This window comes from Pseudorasbora parva, chromosome 12, assembly GCF_024679245.1.
Source record: "Pseudorasbora parva isolate DD20220531a chromosome 12, ASM2467924v1, whole genome shotgun sequence".
In the NCBI taxonomy this organism is placed as follows: domain Eukaryota; kingdom Metazoa; phylum Chordata; class Actinopteri; order Cypriniformes; family Gobionidae; genus Pseudorasbora; species Pseudorasbora parva.
Window position 1 is genome coordinate 18,358,081 of NC_090183.1, and position 20,725 is coordinate 18,378,805.

Here is a 20,725-nt window from a genome sequence, read left to right on the forward strand (position 1 = left end):
AGTGCAGAATAGGCTGGTATTCTGTAGTAATCAGTGTATTTTCGGTGTATTATTTTATCATTGTCATGGAAAATTATTGTGTCCAGCCTCTCAGGACATTAAGTCCACAGGTTTCCTAAAAAAAAGTTAGAAAAGCTGCATTGTGGCGTTTTGTGCAGGTGAAGAGACGGTACTTCACTTCTGCATCTGCTTTGACACGCGGTGGTGTGTGTGTGTTCACTTTACACCGCGGATTATCAGCGATATGATGAAGTTTAACATTGCAATAGGGGACAGCCATGCTGGTGAAAATCAAGCCGACTCCCGATTTTTTTGATTTTGTATGTTTATAAAATATCGTGAGAGAGGGAGGTGCGAGAAACGTGCTCGGCTCGTCGTGTTTTTCCTCACATGCTGCGAGCCACGACCATATGAGCATCCACAATGTCCACGTGAGGGAAAAACATCGGCTGCGAGCTCATATGTCAGCAAAAACAGCACCGGGTAACGTTACGCCCCGCGCCCGGCTTTTACGTCTAATGTGGACAGCGAGTGTGACTTAAGCCAGATGGTCTGAACTTATTATTAGTTTCTGTTATTGGTATCAGTACTCCTAGATGACCAATAGCAGCTTTGCGATTGCCTGATACATAATTATCTGCGAAGTATTGTAATCTGAGCACAGTGTTAGCGTATAATGTTATGAGCCGACTCTCTCACCTGCTCTGTTTTCCACCGTTTCTCCTCACACAACAATTCAAATCATCTCCTCTAATCGTTGTTCTGTCTAATCCTGGCCTGTCCCTTATTGTGTGTCATAATTGCATGGCTGTGGTCTGCCATATGAGTATTAATAAACATTTATAATTTCCTCAGCGTCCGAACTGCCATTGCGATTCATTGTTTTCCTATGGTTGAAAGTCACGGCACTCCCTCTCGTTATGTCACTTCCGGTTTGCGCATTTTTAGATGCGGAAGTAAAATTCTCTCACAAAAACGACTCAAAAAGCCTTATTAGCGTATTTACAAGTATATTTTAAAGAAATACATTATTTTTCTATACACTGACTCACTGGAGTCTCTAACCTGCAATATGCTCTTTAAAAGAATAAAGAACACAACCATAAGCCTAAAACACGAGACAAAGTATTTTATTTAATTAATACAGTATAATTTATATCACTAATCATATGCAAAGTGCAATCTAAGTTGAGGGAAATGTAAAGTTACTGCAGGATTCTTTGTGTAAATGTTTTAAAGGTTCACAGTATAGCAGTGGCTATTTAACAACAGAAAGTGCAGTCCATTTAATGACTGAATGACTGTTTGTTTTATATTTAACACAGTAGCCCCGATCACACAGAACGCGTTTTTGCAGCGAGAGGTGCCTTTTTTGAATGAATTTCGTTTGGCAGAGAGCGTTATGCGCGCTGCTTATGCGCCCTGGGCGCCTCGCGTTTTTGAAGGAGCGCTCCGAGCGCATGAAGTTGAAAAAAAGTCAACTCGGAGCGGAAATTTTTCTGTTGTCCAATCGAATTAATGAAGCGGCAGGCCTTCCGTTGTGTTGACCGTTACATTGATTTGACATTGATTGATTTGTACAGGTGATTCGGGGGTTGCCTAGAAACATTAAAGCGCACTGCTCATTTTTGAATGAGAAAACGCAGACCAAAAAAGTGCAGTGCACCTCGCATTTTCGAACCTGAAAAACGCGTTCTGTGTGATCGGACCCTAAAGCTGTTTTCAATAAGCAGTCTATTGTATAAAGTGCTATTTCAAGTAACGTTACTGAACTGCAGAACTGGTGCATCCATATCCACATCGCTATTATCTTTCGTTCTCCTGCCACCGCTGTCAGTTTTGGAGTGTGTTTATTTTGTTACTGAGAGGAAAGCGTGCAGTACATTCTATCGAAATGCTTCTCAGCAGCGCGGGTGACGTCTGCTCAGGATGTTAAGTGAGCTCTCTGTTTCAATGTGTTTCCCGAGTATTAGATTATAACTTGACCTATTTTGCAAACAAAATGATTCTTGTCGATTTCCTTAGTGGCTTCTTTTTAGCTGAAGCCAACATGAGTCCACACTTCAGCTCTGTATACTGCAAGAGTGGAATAATTCTATCGTCTTGAGAGCTGGGTTTGCTAATGTAAACACTAGTGATGCACGCACTTTTACTCTGCGCTTCTCCGGCTCCGCGTCAGTTATACGTTCTGAGATAACACTGCCATCTAGCGGTTGGGTGTTACACAGTCTGTGGTTTAAACCGAACACAAAGCCACGAATCTTGGATGTAAATAAATAAATATATAAATATCGATACAGCGTTTTTGAGAATCGATACAGTATCGCCAAACATAATATCGCGGTATTCACGTGTATCGATATTTTCTTACACCCCTACACATCACTAGTTAAGGGCTATCAGGGTTGTCATGTCAACAAATGCACGCGCGATGGCATCCCATGTTGTAGGATGACAGTAATTGAGGACATTATTTTTTCCCAACTGTAGGGGGACCCCGAGAGCAAAAGTTACCCAGTGCTGCTTTAATTGTAGTGTCTGTTCTCTAACTCAGTCACTGTAATCCAGTAGCGGTGGCTTTAGGAGTGGCCTCACATGGCAGCGAAGCATTCTGGGAATTGTAGTCTTGTCCCCATTAAACAAAAATACATTTTCTGTCTTTTCTCAGTCTAGAAGGCACCAAATTCAAAAACAATTTCACATTTCTACTACATTAATGACCCAGTTTAGATACAGATTCATCTTTTCAGCGCTGAAGTACCCCTTTAAGGAACTTAGCTGCTGAACTATGGGTGCAGCAGGCGCAATGATATTACGCACAGCACCTGTAATCACAATCTCTTTGTCGCCATCTATATTCGAAAACTGTAATTGCAGTTATCACAGAATTATCAACTTTACATGAGTTGTGCACTGGTTGTGCCTCAGCACAGCGCGGAGTAATCCAATGTTTTGAGGAGAATATCCAGCTGTCAGTCACCGTGCCAGGGTGAATACTGTCAATTGGAAATCACAGACTCTACTATTTGAACCAACAAATACCAACAAATTAATGTGGAGTGGTGCACTGCTCAGGTTTCAAAAATAATTGATGTTTACCATAATGCACACAGCAAACTGAGAAAGGCACAACAAAGAAAACTCTGTCACTGTATGAATTAAGCGAACAAGTCTGCTACTGTTACGTAGCCTAATTCAACCACTGAAATGTCTTATCTGTCCAGCAGAAAAAAACCTTTAAAACACGGTTCACGCCACCTTTAAAAAGCCCTTTTTTTTAATACTTGTTTTCCCATTGCATTGCATTTGCATATCTTTGTAAATCGAGCTACGGTAAGCAGATAGTTTTGAACCCTGGCTGGTTATGTACTTGCTCAAAAAATGATTTTGGATCATTTTTAACCCAAAAAAAAGTTATGGAGAGCAGTTTTAAAGGTGGGATAGGTAGAACTGATCTAAAACACTTTTGTCCAAATTTGTTTAAACTTTCTTTATATGTCAATACATAATTAAAATGTAAGTACTCTGAAAAGGAGAGTATAAAAATCGTGTGACTCTAGACTTTTTAATCTGCAATAAACACCGCTCATTATTTTCGTTCGGGACGAAACAAATGATTGGCTTGGGCGACTGCCACTCTCTCTCGCTACCATGGCGACCACCGCTCTACAGGATCTGCCCACATGCAAGAGGCAAGAAACCTAGGCAAAATAATGGCAGAGAAAGAGCATTCAAAATTCACAGTGCAGGGTTTTACAGTGAGCGAAGGCAAACAATGCAAAAAAGGAAGACAGTACGAGAAAAGACAATGCCTTTTTTTGGATAAACAAAGAAATCAAGCGAGTAAATATCTGCGTGGCTTTTCAACGATGGTAAGAACTGAGGGACCTGAAAAACGACTTATTGCTGGCTGTATTTCTGCTGGACAGGTAATCTTTCATTTTGATTTAAAAAAAATTGGTTTATGTTTTCATGAAGCATGTATCAAGAGCACATGAAGCTGCCTAATATAGCTAACATAACATTACTTAGCATAAAGTTACAATATTATACACTTAGCCATTAGTAGAGAAGATAAATACTCAATATGTTTAGCTCAAGTGGATCGCTGTTGTGTTGAATTTCGCAAAATTTAACTTTAGATAACAAAATGCATGTGTAAAGGCTAGTACACCGTGCTACCCGTTTTCTTTGCCTTATAAATATAACTAGCTCGTTACCAAATCAAACAAAAATATATTAAACTTTACCAGTACCGGTATTCCAGCTTGATAGTGAGTACTAAAAGACATCTTATTTGTTTATATTCATACTTATAAAGTTTTTATAACATGTGATTCTGACATGATATCACTATGCACAATGCGCACCTGAGGTAAATAATGTGTCTTCCAGCTGATTGGTCGGTGAGGCGCGTTCATGTATTTTGGGGGCGTGGCTTTGGAAAGAGCCCAGAAGGGAGAAGGTGGAGTGAATGGAAATAATGAGCTGTCTTTAAAACGTCATGAGAGGTCTACAGACACTCATTTTTTATTCTTTCTTTTTCAGAGTACTTACATTTTAATCATGTATTGATATATAAAGAAAGTTTAAACAAATTTGGCAAAAAAGTTTTTTAACCAATTCCTACCTATCCTACTTTTAACTATAGGAGAGTTGGGAAAAAAGAATTTATTTTTTTAAATCTCAAGTGTTTCTTTAAAAAATTCTTTAAAATAGTGTTAAAATGTTGTTTCGTTCTCGTTAGAACCCCTAATTAAATGCAATACATACAAAATCAAAACTATGGCCAGAGAAAATGCTAAGTGGCTAGTAATATCCAGTGCTGTACACATATCGAAAACACAAATTGTGAAGCTGTTATTTGTATTTGGAAAAAATACACACAAAACAACAAACAAAAAAACACACGTTTCTGAAAAGAAACTAGATAAGAATGTTTGAGGTGTAATGTGTGCATTTTATGTTGTAGTAGAAAACATTCAAGTATTGCCAAGTTATGTTTCACAGGCCTTATTTTACTCATACAATGAAAACCCCCATAGGGAAATACTGAGAGAACCAGTAGCAAATTAGTCTTGCCTGTTTTGGCATCATCCCTGCAGCACTCTTTTGAGCTACTGCTTAAAGGGATAGTTCACCCAAAAATTAAAAATATCAAATTACCCCAAGATTTATTCACCCTCAAGCATATGACTTTCTTCTTCCAGACGAATACAATCAGAGTTATATAAAAAAATATCCTGGCTCTTCCAAGCTTTATATGTTATGTTGATTTTAACTTGATTCTTAATTGCTCTAGCTGCTTTATTTTATTTTTATCCCTCTGTAGCACTGAGATTTTTTTTTAAATCTAAAGTGCTTTATAAGTAAAATGTATATTATTATTATTATTATTATTACTATGGCAGTCCAATTTGAAGGCCCCAAAAAAGGAGTTTCCATCCATTATAAAAGTGATCTACACTGCTCTGGGGGGTTAAAGGGTTAGTTCACCCAAAAATGAAATTGATGTCATTAATGACTCTCACATGATTCGGGTCGCCAATAGGCTTGTTTGAGATGAGCAAAATCTGCGCAGAACCGATCACTGGTGATCAGCGCGAGATGCATGCCGGTTAGAAATGTGTCCGAGGGCGGTCCGCCTTGCTCTGATGTCATGCTGACGTATGTCAAAAATCTTTCGCGAGCGAGCGAAAGGCGGATGTGTCGGATTCTGCAGTCGAGCGCAGTTGCTCTCCACCGACTGCGCTGGCCAAAAGCACGATGGGAAACGACTTGCTGACGACACAGCTTAATGCTTATTGGTTTAAACAACTGTGATGTAAGGTTGTTTTTTAAAATATTTGATTTTAAAACTCTGATATCAAGTTTTTATGTGTATAAATTATGTGTGCATATTCTCAAACTCTCGGACAGTGCAATCTTTCTGTGGGTTATGTGATTGTTGTCATATTAATAAAATATATAAAAACGTGTGAAATTAAAGTAAAAATGCTTGATAAACAGGCCTTTCGAAAGGAAATAAATAACAAACACTTTGGGTGTCTTGTTTATATTTATTTAAAAGCATAGAAAAGCAACAGAACTTAAATTACATTCAGTTTATCAGCAACAGAGCGCACGAGTGTGAATCCCGCGATATCCGCAACTTATCCCGCAGGTGTCTGATCCACTACGAGAAGAGAGAATTGTCCGGCTTGCCTGCGCTTTTTTCACTCCTCCCCTCACTGCAGCCGCCTAGTCTCGCCTTTATTTCAGGCGAGGCAAGGCGCATCTCAAAAAAGCCTAATGTCACGTGATTTCAGCAGTTTGGCGCTTCAGAACTGCTGAAATCACGTGACATTGGTGACCCGAATCATTGAACGATTCACTGATTCATTAATCGTTTGATTCTTTTTGGAGGCACATGGAGGAGAAGACAATGCTGAATAAAATCGTAGTTTTTGATATTTTTAGACCAAAATGTATTTTCGATGCTTCAAGAGACTCTAATCAACCAACTGATGTCACATATGGACTACTTTGATGATGTTTTTATTAACTTTCTGGACATGGACAGTGAAGTGGGCATTGACTGCATATGCTTTGGGACTAAAATATAACTGTGTTCCGATGATGAAAGAAGGTCTTACGGGTGTGGAACGACATTAGGGTGAGTCATTAATGACATCAATTTCATTTTTGGGTGAACTAACCCTTTAATAAAGGCCTTCTGAAGCAAATCGTTGGGGGGGGTTTTACGGAAAAATATCCTTATTTAACATAATTCACAGCCATTAAAATGCTTGGATTAGCCAGGCCATTTTTTTTTACTCTGATTGTATTAGTCTGAAAGATTTCATGGCTTGAGGGGTGAGTAAATTATGGGATCATCTAGCATGGCATTTTACAGGCCAGGCAGTGAGACATCAACAACCCCTGATGGTGGACATTGTGTTTATGAACAACAATATATATAATACAATAAAAACAATACAATAACATACACATTCATAAATGCCACATACACGTTTACATTTAAAAACGATTTAAATCTTTACAGTAAAATGCAAAAACAAATTCTGTGAGAAAGATTTCTCACTGTGCATATTTTAATAAATACATTTAAGTTTAAAAATTATTGAATTGTTGACGCACCCTTCAGGTTCATTGCTGAGCTGGTCACAGAACAGTTGAATACTCTCCCAGTCAGTTTCTCGATTTAAAGGGTTGGTCGCTTTGTCTAAAGGTAACAGAACAGTTAAGCAAAAAAAAAAAGTCAGAAAGTGTATATCAACAGTTAAGATATAAAAGCAGACAATAAGAAATCATGTCTAAGTATAAAAAAAAACAATACCTGATAAGATTTTAAAAATTTTAATAAAAAAAAAAAAAAAAAAAAAAAAAATTATATATATATATATATATATATATATATATATATATATATATATATATATATGAAACCAAGAAGCTGACCAAAAAAGCATTTTTATATCACATAAAAATATGTTCCTTGCTCATTTGAAAAGTAACCCATTATTTACATACAATCAAAAATGTAATTACCATCAAAGTCAAATGTCACTCTCCAATAACCCAAAACCACACTAGTTTAGGATTCTTCATGGTTATGATGTCAGAACCATGAGCATATTAACACTCACAATTACTAAATTAATTCCTATATAAATTATGTACAATGAGCTGACCTGTTTAAAAAGATACAAGAACAAAAAAAAAAAACCTTAACTTAAAGTTACAAATGACTTAACTTCAGTATATTTCTGAGTGAGGTGGCATAACAAAAAAGAAAAAAAGCAAGGCTTGATTTTATCCATCGGTTGTTGATTGGATTGTGAAAAGTGGCCATTGTATACCAGAATGGAGGCAGCTCTAAATGTGATTGGCTAAACTGCAGTTTGACCGTGTAAATGTCAGCAGAGAGAAGTGAAGACAAAGCAGGAACAAAGCAAAGCACAAGAAGAGCAAGTTATAGCATTTTTAATAAAGACAAGGTCAATAAAATTAAATATAAAAAAAGAAAGAATAAACGAAAAAAGATTATGTGCATGGATAAATCACTCACAATAAAACTAGTGACATAATTAAAGACAATATATAGAACTAAATTTTAATTTGATGCTATTAAAATTATTATTAAGATTATAAATAAAATAAATAATAAGTACTGAGTGCACATGTAATCAGTAATGTTATGGGTTTTTGGTCCATGACAATACCGTAATTCAAATGGGTTGGAGGGTATAAAAATGTCGTTGTGTATTTTTATTTATTTGGAGAAAGTAATCTTCACTAGCATCACAAGTGGGCTACATAACAAAACTGACAGAAGTGTGGGTCGGATATGGCCCCTTTAAGGAAACGGCAAATGAATCATCTTTTCTTGACTGACATGTTGGGTGGCAGAACGGAAAGATGGTATAAAAGGGGACTTTACATATAGTAAATATTATATATTATGTTATTGAATGTCTTCATTTAACATTATTTTAAAATTATTAGATCATATGTGTCTGCTTTCTTAAAGACTCCTCCCTTTTTTGACTCACGGATAGCTAGAAATTGTACAACTCTTCTTTACCTGTCCATCACAGAACACACACTCCCACAACAGGAAAGATACACACAAAACACACTGAAAACAAAAGTGTGTCAGAAACTTAACTATATCGTCGTTAGCAAGCTAACGTAATAACTCAACTACCAACAATAACATGACACTCCGCATCTGCGCTCAACAAAGCGCCTGCGCCAAGGCATTAACGTTAACCTATGCTAATACATGTCCTTGATATTCGCAATGTCACGTTAGAATGTAATAAATCTGTAGTTTAAATGTGTTTGACTTACTGATGCGGGACTCTAAGCTCTGCTCGTCAGGCGGAGCCGCCATCTTCACCCGAGATCACAAGACCCAATTCTCGCGATGAAACACGTGACATCTCTACCTACAGAAGTACTTCTGCATTTTTCATTAAAAAATATATTACGATAATGTGGCCATGACCTTGAAACCACACTCATTTCACATGGTTCATTTAACTACACTATATATAACTACATATTAACGTGTACGAATAGTGTAACTGATTTTGTCTGTAGCTAAAGTTTAAACTTTTTATGGTGGCCTTTTGGTGCCTTTGGTAGTAGGCTACATGCTGTTCTTGACGGTCAAGTAGCCTAGTGGAGTCGTGGTTTTACAGCAAAATGTGAGAATGTGGGTTACTGTGTTTCTAAAGCTACTTTTCATCATATGCCTATAATTGTGGGGTTGGAACAACATTTTTAGCTTATGACAACAACAAAACTTAAAATTTTCTAAAATGTACATATAAAAATGTAACAATGTAAATGTTTTGGTAAATGTGTTTGCAAAGTGGACAGGGTTATGGGTAGAGCTAACTTCTCCATTGTGCATGCTCAGTAATATACAATTAAAAATGTGGTTCAGAGTACTTAGCCTTAGTTTGGCAGTTAAAACTTAATTATTTAAACGTTTTACTTACATTATTTTTTAATCCCAATTTTATGTGGTAGATAGTTCAATCAACCTTTAAATACAGTGTATCTAATAATTTTACAATGAAGATCCACACTACATTAAATATTGTGCAAATGACACTTTTGATGTTGTTGCATTACAATCCCAATTTTTATATTTAGCCTTAATGTTAATAATTTTGCATATTGCTTGAAGTAAATACACAGATGACACACTCTTCCAAGCAAATTTTCAATAGTAAAACACAGAAGATAATTATTCCCTCTGTAAGACCCCAAGGGAAAATTTGCAGCATGTTGGCTGGTTGCAAGACCGCCTTGCGCAAGAACGGTAATGAGAATCCTGAGCACATTACATTGCCAGTATCCTTTGACACTGGCTTGGCATGCAAGGTCAAATGGGAAGTTTTATTGTTTTAAAGAAAATGTACTGTCACTCTCTCAGCAGCTGTATTAGAAAGACTATACAACATTGTTTGTCATGCCAGGATAAAATAACAGTATTTAAGTATTTAGATTGACACAAATACAAATAAATTGACATCGACTCTATATCATAACATTATGACCACCTTCCTAATATTGTGTTGGCCCCCCTTTTGCTGCCAAAACAGTCCTGATCCGTCGAGTCATGGACTCCACTAGACCACTGAAGGTGTGCTGTGGTATCTGGAACCAAGATGTTAGCAGCAGATCCTTTAAACCCTGTAAGTTGCGAGGTGGGGCCTCAATGGATCGGACTTGTTTATTCAACACATCCCACAGATGCTTGATTGGGTTGAAATCTGGGCAATTTGGAGGCCAAGTCAACACCTTAAACTTGTTGTTTTCTCAAACCATTCCTGAACCATTTTTGCATTGTGGCAGGCTACATTATCCTGCTAAAACAGGCACTAGGCAACAGCCACTTGGGAATACCATTTCCATGAAAAGGTGTACATAGTCTTCAACAAGGTCTGGTATGTGAAGTAACATCCACATGGATGGCAGGACCCAAGGTCTTTTAGCAGAACATTGCCCAAAGCATCACACTGCCTCCACTGGCTTGCCTTCTTTTCCTATAGGTAAACAGGTAAACAACACACATACACCCAGCCACATGATGTAAAAGAAAACATGATTCATCAGACCAGGCCACCTTCTTCCATTGCTCCGTCGTCCAGGTAGTTTTAGCAGTGCACTGTGTATTCTGACACCCATATCAGAACCAGCCTTAACTTCTTGAGCAATTTGATCTACTACAGTATTTTGTCTATTTGATCAGACCACACGGGCCAGCTTTCAGTCCCCATGTGCATCAATGAGGCTTGGTCACCCATGACCCTGTTGCCAGTTCACCACTGTTCCTTCCTTGGACCACTTTTGATAGATACTGACCACTGCAGACCAGGAACACTGAAGAAGAGCTGCAGTTTTGGAAAAGCTCTGACCCACTCGTCAATCCATCACAATTTGGCCCTTGTAAAAAACTCGCTCAAATCCTTACACTTGTCCATTTTTCCTGCTTCTAACACATCAAATCTGAGGACAATATATCCCACCCACTAACAGGTGCTATGATGAAGAGATAATCAGTGTTATTCACTTCATCTGTCATAATTTTATGATCGGTGTATAGTGATATCTAGCAATATATAGCGATAGTGATAATCTAGCCACATGAGGTCAAATCTAGCCACAGGAGGTCAATCTAGCCACAGGAGGTCACACGCCAGTGTACCTTTTGTGCCGGTCCCAAGCCCGGATAAATAGAGAGGGTTGTGTCAGGAAGGGCATCCGACGTAATTTTTTTTGCCAAATTCATTATGCTAATCACAAATATGACTTCCATACCGGATCGTTTGGGTCCCGGGTTAACACCAACCGCCACCAGTGCCATTGACCTACAGGGCACTGGTGGAAATTAGACTACTGTTAGTCAAAGAAGGAGAGGAGGAAAGTGTGTTAGAGGAGGAAGGCATGTCCGAGGAAGGTAGGACAGTGAGAGGACGGAGGAAAGTAGACAGGAATATAGGGTGATGCAGCGTGAGGTTAAGATAGAGGTGGCAAAGGCCAAACAGAAAGAGTATAAGGACATGTAGGCAATGTTACATAGTAAGGAAGGTGAGAGGGATGTGTATTGCTTGGTGAGGCAGAGTGATAGAGATGTAAAGGATGTGCAGCAGGTTAGAGTGATTAAAGATAGAGATGGAAATGTTTTGACAGGTGAGAGGAGGGTGCGGGAAAGATGGAAGGAGTACTTTGAGGAACTGATGAATGAGGAAAATGACAGGGAGAGAAGTGTTGTAGAGGCAAATATTGTTGACCAGGATATTAGCAAGGGTGAAGTTAGGAGAGCTTTGACGAAGATGAAGAGAGGAAAGTCCGTTGGTCCTGATGACATACCAGTGGAGGTATGGAAATGTTTAGGAGAAATGGCAGTAGAGTTTTTAACTAGGTTGTTCAACACGGTTTTAGAGAGTGAGATGATGCCTGAGGAATGGAGGAGAAGTGTTTTGGTGTGCCGATTTTTAAGAGCAAGGGAGATGTGCAGAGTTGTGGAAACTACAGAGGTATTAAGCTGATGAGCCATACAATTAAGTTGTGGTAAAGAGTAGTGGAAGCCAGGCTAAGGGGAGAAGTGGACATTTGTGAGCAACAGTATGGTTTCATGCCAAGAAAGTGCACTACAGATGCATTATTTTCTTTGAGAATGTTAATGGAGAAGTACAGAGAGGGTCAGAAAGAGCTGCATTGTGTCTTTGTAGATTTAGAGAAAGCATATGACAGAGTGCCAAGAGAGGAGCTGTGGTATTGTATGAGGAGGTCTGGAGTGGCAGAGAAGTATGTTAGAGTGGTGTATATGTAGGAGAGCAGTAGGACAGTGGTCAGGTGTGCCGTAGGTGAGACAGAGGACTTCATTATGAAGGTGGGACTGCATCAAGGATGGGCCCTGAGCTCCTTCTTGTTTTCGGTGGTGATGGACAGGCTGACAGATGAGGTCAGACAGGAATCTCCATGGACTATGATGTTTGCAGATGACATTGTGATCTGTAGTTGAGAGCAGGGACCAGGTGGCAAGTCTAGAGAGGTGGAGGTTTACTTTGGAGAGAAGAGGAATGAAGGTTAGTCGTAGCAAGACAGAATACATGTGTGTGAATGAGAGGGAACCAAGTAGAACAGTGAGGTTACAGGGAGAAGAGGTAAAGAAGGTGCAGGATTTTAAATACTTAAGGTCAATAGTCCAGAGCAATGGGGAGTGTGGAAAAGAGGTGAAGAAGCATGTGCAGGCAGGTTGGAATGGGTGGAGAAAAGTGTCAGGTCTGTTGTGTGATAAAAGTGTACCAGCAAGAATGAAAGGAAAGGTGTACAGAACAGTAGTGAGACCAGTGATGTTGTATGGTTTGGAGATAGTTGTACTGAGGAAAAGACAGGAGGAAGAGTTAGAAGAGTTAGAGGTAGCAGAGCTGAAGATGTTGAGGTTCTCTTTGCCCTGGAACATCTCCGTGGTGCCACTGTGTTCATGAAGCTGGACCTCCGCAGCGTGTACAACCTCATCCGGATATGTGAGGGGGACGAGTGGAAGACCGCCTTTGTCACGCCCACCGGCCTTTATGAATATCTGGTCATGCCAGATGTTAAACAATATTGTCCTGTGTTAAACAGGACAATATTGCAACAAAATTTTATTTGGTTACTTTGATTTGGATAGTTTATAGAATTAAATATGTTAATTAAATAATATAATTAAATAATGTAATTATTACCTAATTAATACATTTAATTTGTATATTTAGTTGAATAACTTGGATCATAATTTTAGTGTCCCCAACTGAGCAAGCCAAGCCAAAGGCGACAGTGGCAAGGAACCAAAACTCCATCAGGGCATGATGGAGAAAAATAAACCTTGGGAGAAACCAGACTCAGTCGGGGTGCCAGTTCTCCTCTGGCCTATTATTAAACAGTGTATAATTATTATTCTGCCAACCCTGCAAGTCATAAATCATATTAAAATAGGAATATTCAAAATTTTGGGTATCACGCAAGAGATGGGTTAATTTAGGATGGGGCGTCGATTAAACAAGAATATGAATACTTGAAAGATCCTAGTTATTGTGCCGGAAGGTTTATTGAGGATGACCTGCCGGTGAGGCAAATTCAGAGGAGACACCAATTGACACAGACTCAGCAGACATTCCAGGATGAGCTGGTCATTTCCAGACGCAGGTCCACCATCCGATCCGGACACGGCCTGGATCCGGCCGACTACAGTAAACCACGGGATAAACAGAGAGACTAACATTGGTGTGGATGCCACTCTTTTTATGATGTAACGAGTACATCAGGTGTTATGGGACGTTTTCCCGGTTCCGGCTGACCTAGTTAATGCAGCCTAACAATCAGTCAATTGATTTGAATAATGAAAGTAAAAAATATTCTATGTGTATGCCATAATAAAGAGATGCGATTTAAGTCTTTATTTAAAATGACACAGTGTGTCTGCCTCCCGAACAATGCTAGGAAGACTGTTCCAGAGTTTAGGTGCTAAATAGGAAAAGGATTGACCGCCTGCAGTTGATTTAGATATTCTAGGTATTATCAACTGGCCAGAGTTTTGAGACTGCAATAGACGTGATGGAATATAATGTGTTAAGAGCTCGCTTAAGTACTGGGGAGCTTAACCATTTAGTGCTTTGTAAGTAATAAGCAAAATTTTAAAATGTATGCGATGTTTAATAGGGAGCCAGTGCAGTGTTGACAGAACTGGGCTAATATGATCGTACTTCCTGCATGGTTCTAGTAAGAACTCGAGCTGCTGCGTTTTGGACAGCAAGCAGGGCAACCACCCAGTAGAGCATTACAATAATCTAGCCTTGAGCTCATGAACGCATGTACTAACTGTTCAGCATTTTGCATTGAAAGCATGTGCCATAGATTAGATATATTTTTAAGATGGTAGAATGCAGTTTTACAGATGCTAGAAACGTGGCTTTCAAATGGAAGATTGGTATCAAAGAGCACACCCAGATTCCTGACTGACGATGAGGGCTTGATAGAGCAGTCATCAAGTGTTAGACAGTATTCTCGGTTACTACTTGTGGAGCTTTTCTGTCCAATAATTAACAATAACAGTCCTAACACTGAGCCTTGCGGTACTCCATACTGAACCTGTGATCGGTGTGACATCTCTTTATTTACTTCTACAAACTGATAGCAGTCAGATAAGTACGATTTAAACCATGCCAATGCAGTTCCACCAATGCCAACATAATTTTTTATTCTATTCAAAATAATATTGTGATCGATAGTATCGAATGCAGTGCTAAGATTGAGTAACACTAATAGAGAGATACAACCACGATTAGATGATAAGAGTAAATCATTTGTAACTCTAATTAGAGCAGTCTCAGTACTATGATACGGTCTAAATCCTGACTGGAAATCTTCACATATACCATTTCTTTCTAAAAAGGAAAATAATTGTGAGGACACAGCCTTTTCTAGTATTTTTGATAAAAATGGTAGATTTGAGATTGGCCTGTAATTGACTAATTCTTTAGGATCAAGTTGCGGTTTAATTATAGCCAACTTAAAAGTTTTCGGTACATATCCTAATGTCAAGGATGAATTAATAATATTAAGCAGAGGATCTATGACCTCTGGAAGTATCATTTTAAATAGCCTAGTTGGTATAGGGTCAAGCATACATGTTGTTGATTTTGATGATTTAACAAGTTTAGCCAATTCTTCTCCTCCTATAGCAGTGAATGAGTGTAATTTTTCCTCAGTGACACTACAATGCTCTGTCTGAAGGGAAACTGTAGTAGGCTACATAGTTATAATTTTATTCCTAATTCTTTACTATTAAAGAAGTTCATAAAGTCATTACTGCTGTGTTGTTTACAAATGTCAGCAGTTGAAGCTTTATTTTTTGTTAATTTAGCCACTGTATCGAATAAATACCTAGGGTTGTGTTTGTTTTCTTCTAAAAGAGTTGCGAAATAAGCAGATCTAGCAGTTTTTATGGCCTTTCTGTATGCAATCATCCTCTCTTTTCACAAATTGTGAAAAACCTCCTGTTTTGTTTTCTTCCAGCTGCACTCCATTTTTCTGGCTGCTGTTTTAAGGGCCCGAGTGTGCTCATTGTACCACGGTGTTGTTGGATTATTTGCTTTAATCTTCTTTAAGCGCCAGGGAGCAACTATGTCTAAAGTGCTAGTAAAGAGAGAGTCAATAGTTTCTGTTGCAACATCAAGTTCCTCTTGGCTATCTGTAATGCTGAGGAGATGGAACTGATGAGGAAGTTTATATACAAAGCAATCTTTAGTCGCAGCGGTTATAGTCCTGCCATATTTGAAGCGAGGGGATGGCTTTGCAGCCTTAGTTAAATCAAGTATACATGATATTAGGTAATTATCTGAGATGTCATCGCTCTACTGCAGAATTGTAACAGTATCAACATTTATTCCATGTGACATTAGATCTAAAGTATGATTAGTACTAACTAACTCTCATAGAAAACCAGCAAATTCTTTGATGAAGTCTGTATTGTGCCCTAGTGGCCTGTATACAGTAGCCAACACAAATGTCAAACAGGATTTATCATTTACACTACACAATGTTACATAAAGCACCAAAACTTCAAAGGAATTATATCCCTGTGGTTCCATCCCAAAGAGGCATGAAATCGCTCTCACGGACATTTTCCTGGACCGTTCCCACCTGGTGGAATGACCTGCCGATCTCAATTCGTGCTGCCGAGTCTGTAGCCATTTTTAAAAAAACATCTTAAGACACATCTTTTCCAATTGCACTTGACCAATACAGAATAGCACTTACTGATCACCACAGCAACGACCAAAAAGCGCACACTCCGGGATCATATCTACGTCTCTCATCCGGATTTGTGCCTTCAGGCGGGTGTGTTACATAGTTATCATAACTATCAAAATCCAGTGTTCTGTATTTTGCGTACGTGAGTTTTTGTTGTAGATGGCTATTGCTGCGCGTTTAGCTAGAATGCCATACAAAAAAACCCCCATTGGGCCACTGAATCTGCATTAACGACAACAGCTGGGGCAACAGCCTTAGTCCTAATGGGTTGTTATCATAGCTATCAAAATCCAGTGTTCGGCATTTTGCGTACGTGAGTTTTTGTTGTAGATGTCTAAAAAAAAAAAAAAAAAAAATTGTGTACTGTGCTAATTAATTGAGATTTCTTACAGCTCTTACAGGTTGTTGGCCTTGTCTGTTTCGTTGCTTCTATTACTCTCCCCTTTTTTGTAAGTCGCTTTGGATAAAAGCGTCTGCTAAATGATTAAATGTAAATGTAAATGTAAATTATATTTGAAACTAGACTTTCTGAGTAATACTGAAGATATTATTATAAATTACAGCAACACCTCCCCCTTTACCTTTACCCTTTACAGCAACACTTCCCCCATTTCCCGATCCGGATCTCCCGTTCATCGTGGAGGTGGATGCCTTCACCACAGGAGTGGGAGCAGTCCTGTCTTAGCAGCAGGGGAATCCCAGTCGCCTCCATCCATGTGCCTTCTTCTCCCGCAAGCTGAAGCCGGCGAAAATCAACTATGACATTGGCAACCATGAACTCCTCGCCATCAAGCTGGCTTTGGAGGAGTGTAGGCACTGATTAGAGGGCGCTAAGCATCCATTTCTGGTACTCACAGACCATAAACACCCGGGACATTAGACTGCGTCTGCAGTGCAAGAAGTTGAGTCCCAGATTTGTTGGCCCCTTCACCATCCTGCAGCAGATCAACCGGATTCACCCCACTTTCCATGTGTCTTTGTTAAAACCTCACCACCCATCTGTTTCTGTTTCCACAGACCCTGGCGTTACCCCCAGACTCCCGGCGTCGTGGTGGTTAGCTCCAATATGTCGTGGACTGGGAGGGTTACGGCCCAGAAGAGCGATCATGGGTACCCAGACATGACATCCTAGATCCGAACCTACTTGAGACCTTCCACTCCACTCGTCCAAATCGACCGGCACCTCCGGTAGAGATAGACCACCATGGCCTTGGGGTCTTTGGCCCAAACACCTGCAACAGAGACGTATTGTATTAGCCTTGTGTCACTCCCATTGGATTCTACTTGCCAGCACTCACTTCTCATCCTGGTTGTGTTAATAAACTCTGTGTCTCCGTGTCCTCTCTGTTCGTAACAATTTTGTCCTATTGTTGGCTTGACTGATTCTATTGCTCTCCACATTTGTAAGTCAATTTGGATAAAAGCATCTTCTAAATGATTAAATGTGAATGTATATAAATATATGTGTATACTGTTAGGAGTTAACAGTTTAAGACCCAGAGACCAGATATGCGAAATGAAGACCAGGAGTCAGGATATTACCATATCGATATCGAAGAGAATTTTACTGAAGAATAGTTTGCAGTTTCATCGTTAGAGTCAGCTTCAGAGTCTCTCGGGGCGGTGGCAGGCCAGACTCTAGCTTACACAAAAAATTTACACCAATTATACCCGTTTCAAGGGCACGGAATCATTATGGACACGTAGAATATTATTGATTGGCAGTAAGTCTAAACAATTTGTCACGCAAGAATAGATAGGAGATGTTGTTGTTGTTAATCAGGATGTATACATCAGACAATCCCAAGATTGGGGTTGTGTTGACTTCTGGGGAGTCCTAGAAAGGCGCAGAGAGGTCTAGGGTGTAAAAAAAAAGCGGGCTAATCCAGTCGGAAGACCTGCACAGAACATGCAACACACACACACAAGACTCTAGGGGACATCTCTCCTCCAAGGTTGGTGTGTCCTGTGAGCTTATCAACAGGACAAAATATCAACACCACATGACAACGAATCTCCAGAAAGAAAAGTATGACTAATATCATCTACCTCATTCTATAAAGAAATATAAAGAAATATAAAGACAAAAATGTACTTCTATCAATGGGAAAAATCACACTGTATAAAAGGGAAGAAATCACAATTGGGAGACTCAAATACTCCCACCCCTTCCTGTCCTGGGGTTACTAACAACAGGCAGGATTCACCTCTTGGAAGTTCTAATTGATTGTCAATAATTAATTATTTTGAAATGGTAATAACTGATTATTTAATTTATGAGGTTATTAAAAATCATTCAAAAGGATAAGAGGCAGATGATGAAGAGGCAAGGGTGTCGGCCCACGACTCCATCAATACATATTATGCATGCAAGTCAATCTTCGGATCATATTTCCCCCAAAACACATTTGACCAATTCCAAACCACATCAATCATAACTGCTATATATTTTGTATATAATAATTTATAACTGCACAAGAGCTGGAAGTGAAAATGCCTTAAATTCACATGTGGATAATTATTAAGCATGGTTTTCAGGCAGGTAAAATGGGCCAAAAAAGAGATTTAGCTCAGTGAAAAGTAAAAAAAAAAAAAAAAAAAAAAGGCCTATATATTAAATGATCATGAGTTGGATGCAAGTAATTGTAAAATTAAGGCATAACCACTTGACAAAAAAAATGCTCATTGGGTTGGCAGTGTCAAAAAAACAGGTCAAGAAGAAAAGAAAGAAATGTTAACTGCAACAGATTTTAAAGCACTTTCTGGTGGCTTCATACTTAATTTTCACCTAATTCTTAGTCTCCAGTGCAATCTTTTACAGAACTGCAAAAAACCTGGAGTTTTCAGAAGTATAGGCTAAGCTGTCAGTTTCTCAAAGACTTTATAGGGCAAAGAATCCAGAAAAATGAATAAGCTGCAAGCTACAAGAATAATCACTAGCTAGTGTCATCATGAAATAGATGAAGACTGATAAAAAACAAAACAAAAAAACACCCTTTTATGGACAGATATTTGAAAGTTACTCGAGATACCAGCACCAGTTAAAGTCCGACAACAATAGCGGTAAGAAGTATAATGCTCTGAGCTGCTATATAACAATGAGCAGGATTGACCTTTCAAGGTCAACAGATTCACTTCCAAAACTTACTGTCAGATTCTGGAAGATACATTTTTCAAACAGTGATACATGGTCTCTCAATAATCAGTCTCACACTTTTTGTCTGCCTTTAAACACTTCAGTTTGTGATTCTTAAATGGTAGCAGATACTTAAGTGTTCCAGATGGTTTCACTCCTAATTTTTCACCTTAATTCTTAAAGTTATTTACAGTTAATATATTTTCCTCTCAAACCTGTTTATGGTAAACCTGCCGTGGCACCCCAATGACCATTTTTTGTCTAATGGTCACCTTAATTTCTTAATTTAGCAAAATCTATTCCATCCTTCTCTTGGGCAATTTTTTCTTTCTTTTACTTTTCAGTATGAGTCTATATTTTTAGCCCATTTTACCTAATAATTATGGACATCTACTAAGGATTATTTTCACTTCCAGCCCCTTGTTAACAATTATTTATCACTTAAATGATTATTACAAAATCAACAGAAGTTGTTAAGATTGATGTGGTTTGGAATTGGTCAATTGGTCATCAAAAAAAAGATCAAAATACAGACTTACGATATCTAACAATGTCTGTCAGGAATTAAGTAATAAAGCTCACAAGACAGGAGTAGCAAACTTAATTTTTCTTGTTTATTCATAAGAATAATTCATTATTTATATAGTACCTTTTCAGTGCTCAAGGACATTTTATAGTGTACATGCAATAAGAAAAGGATAACACCAATAGGGTAGACAATAATAACAATAAAAACATACAGAACAATAAAAGAGCATAGACAGGGCAACATACAACAGTATATCATCAATGATATACAGAACACAACTTAAGAATAATAACATTCCAAAAAAAAGTGACTTTTGAGTAGCAATTTGAATTCAGAGCTATTATTAACAAGTAATCAGGGAAGCAAACACCATAGTTTATATGCAACAACGCTAATGATCTACTTCTCACTGAAGAGGTGATATCAGAAGGGAGGCCAAAGTCAGAAGAGGTCATCACTTCTATTCTCACACACACACGAACACAATCACAACACAATTTAACCTATGAACACAACCAGAACACAGTTTCACCCATGAACACAATCACACAATTTCACATGAACACGCACTTACTGCCCCTTTATTAGATACACCTGTTGAACTACTATTGCACAAATCAGCACATACTCAATGCATTTATAGACATTGTCAAAAAAAATAATAATTCTGAAATTCAAACTTAGTATCAGAATGGGGTAGTATTGTGATTTAAGTGACTTTGAATGTGACATGGTTGTTG

At 38.5% G+C, this 20,725-nt stretch overlaps 1 protein-coding gene across 1 annotated transcript in view; it reads right to left on the minus strand.

The window, feature by feature from the left end:
• gga1 (golgi-associated, gamma adaptin ear containing, ARF binding protein 1) overlaps nt 1-8,996 on the minus strand; it is a 45,806-nt gene extending 36,810 nt beyond the window's left edge. Inside the window, exons 1-2 of the mRNA XM_067459410.1 lie at nt 8,857-8,996; nt 7,141-7,225 (exon numbers count right to left, since the gene is read on the minus strand). Of these exons, the coding sequence (XP_067315511.1) occupies nt 7,141-7,225; nt 8,857-8,899 (128 nt within the window). The 5' untranslated portion in view covers nt 8,900-8,996. The remainder of the gene's footprint in view (nt 1-7,140; nt 7,226-8,856) is intronic.
• Between the last annotated feature and the right edge of the window lie 11,729 nt (nt 8,997-20,725).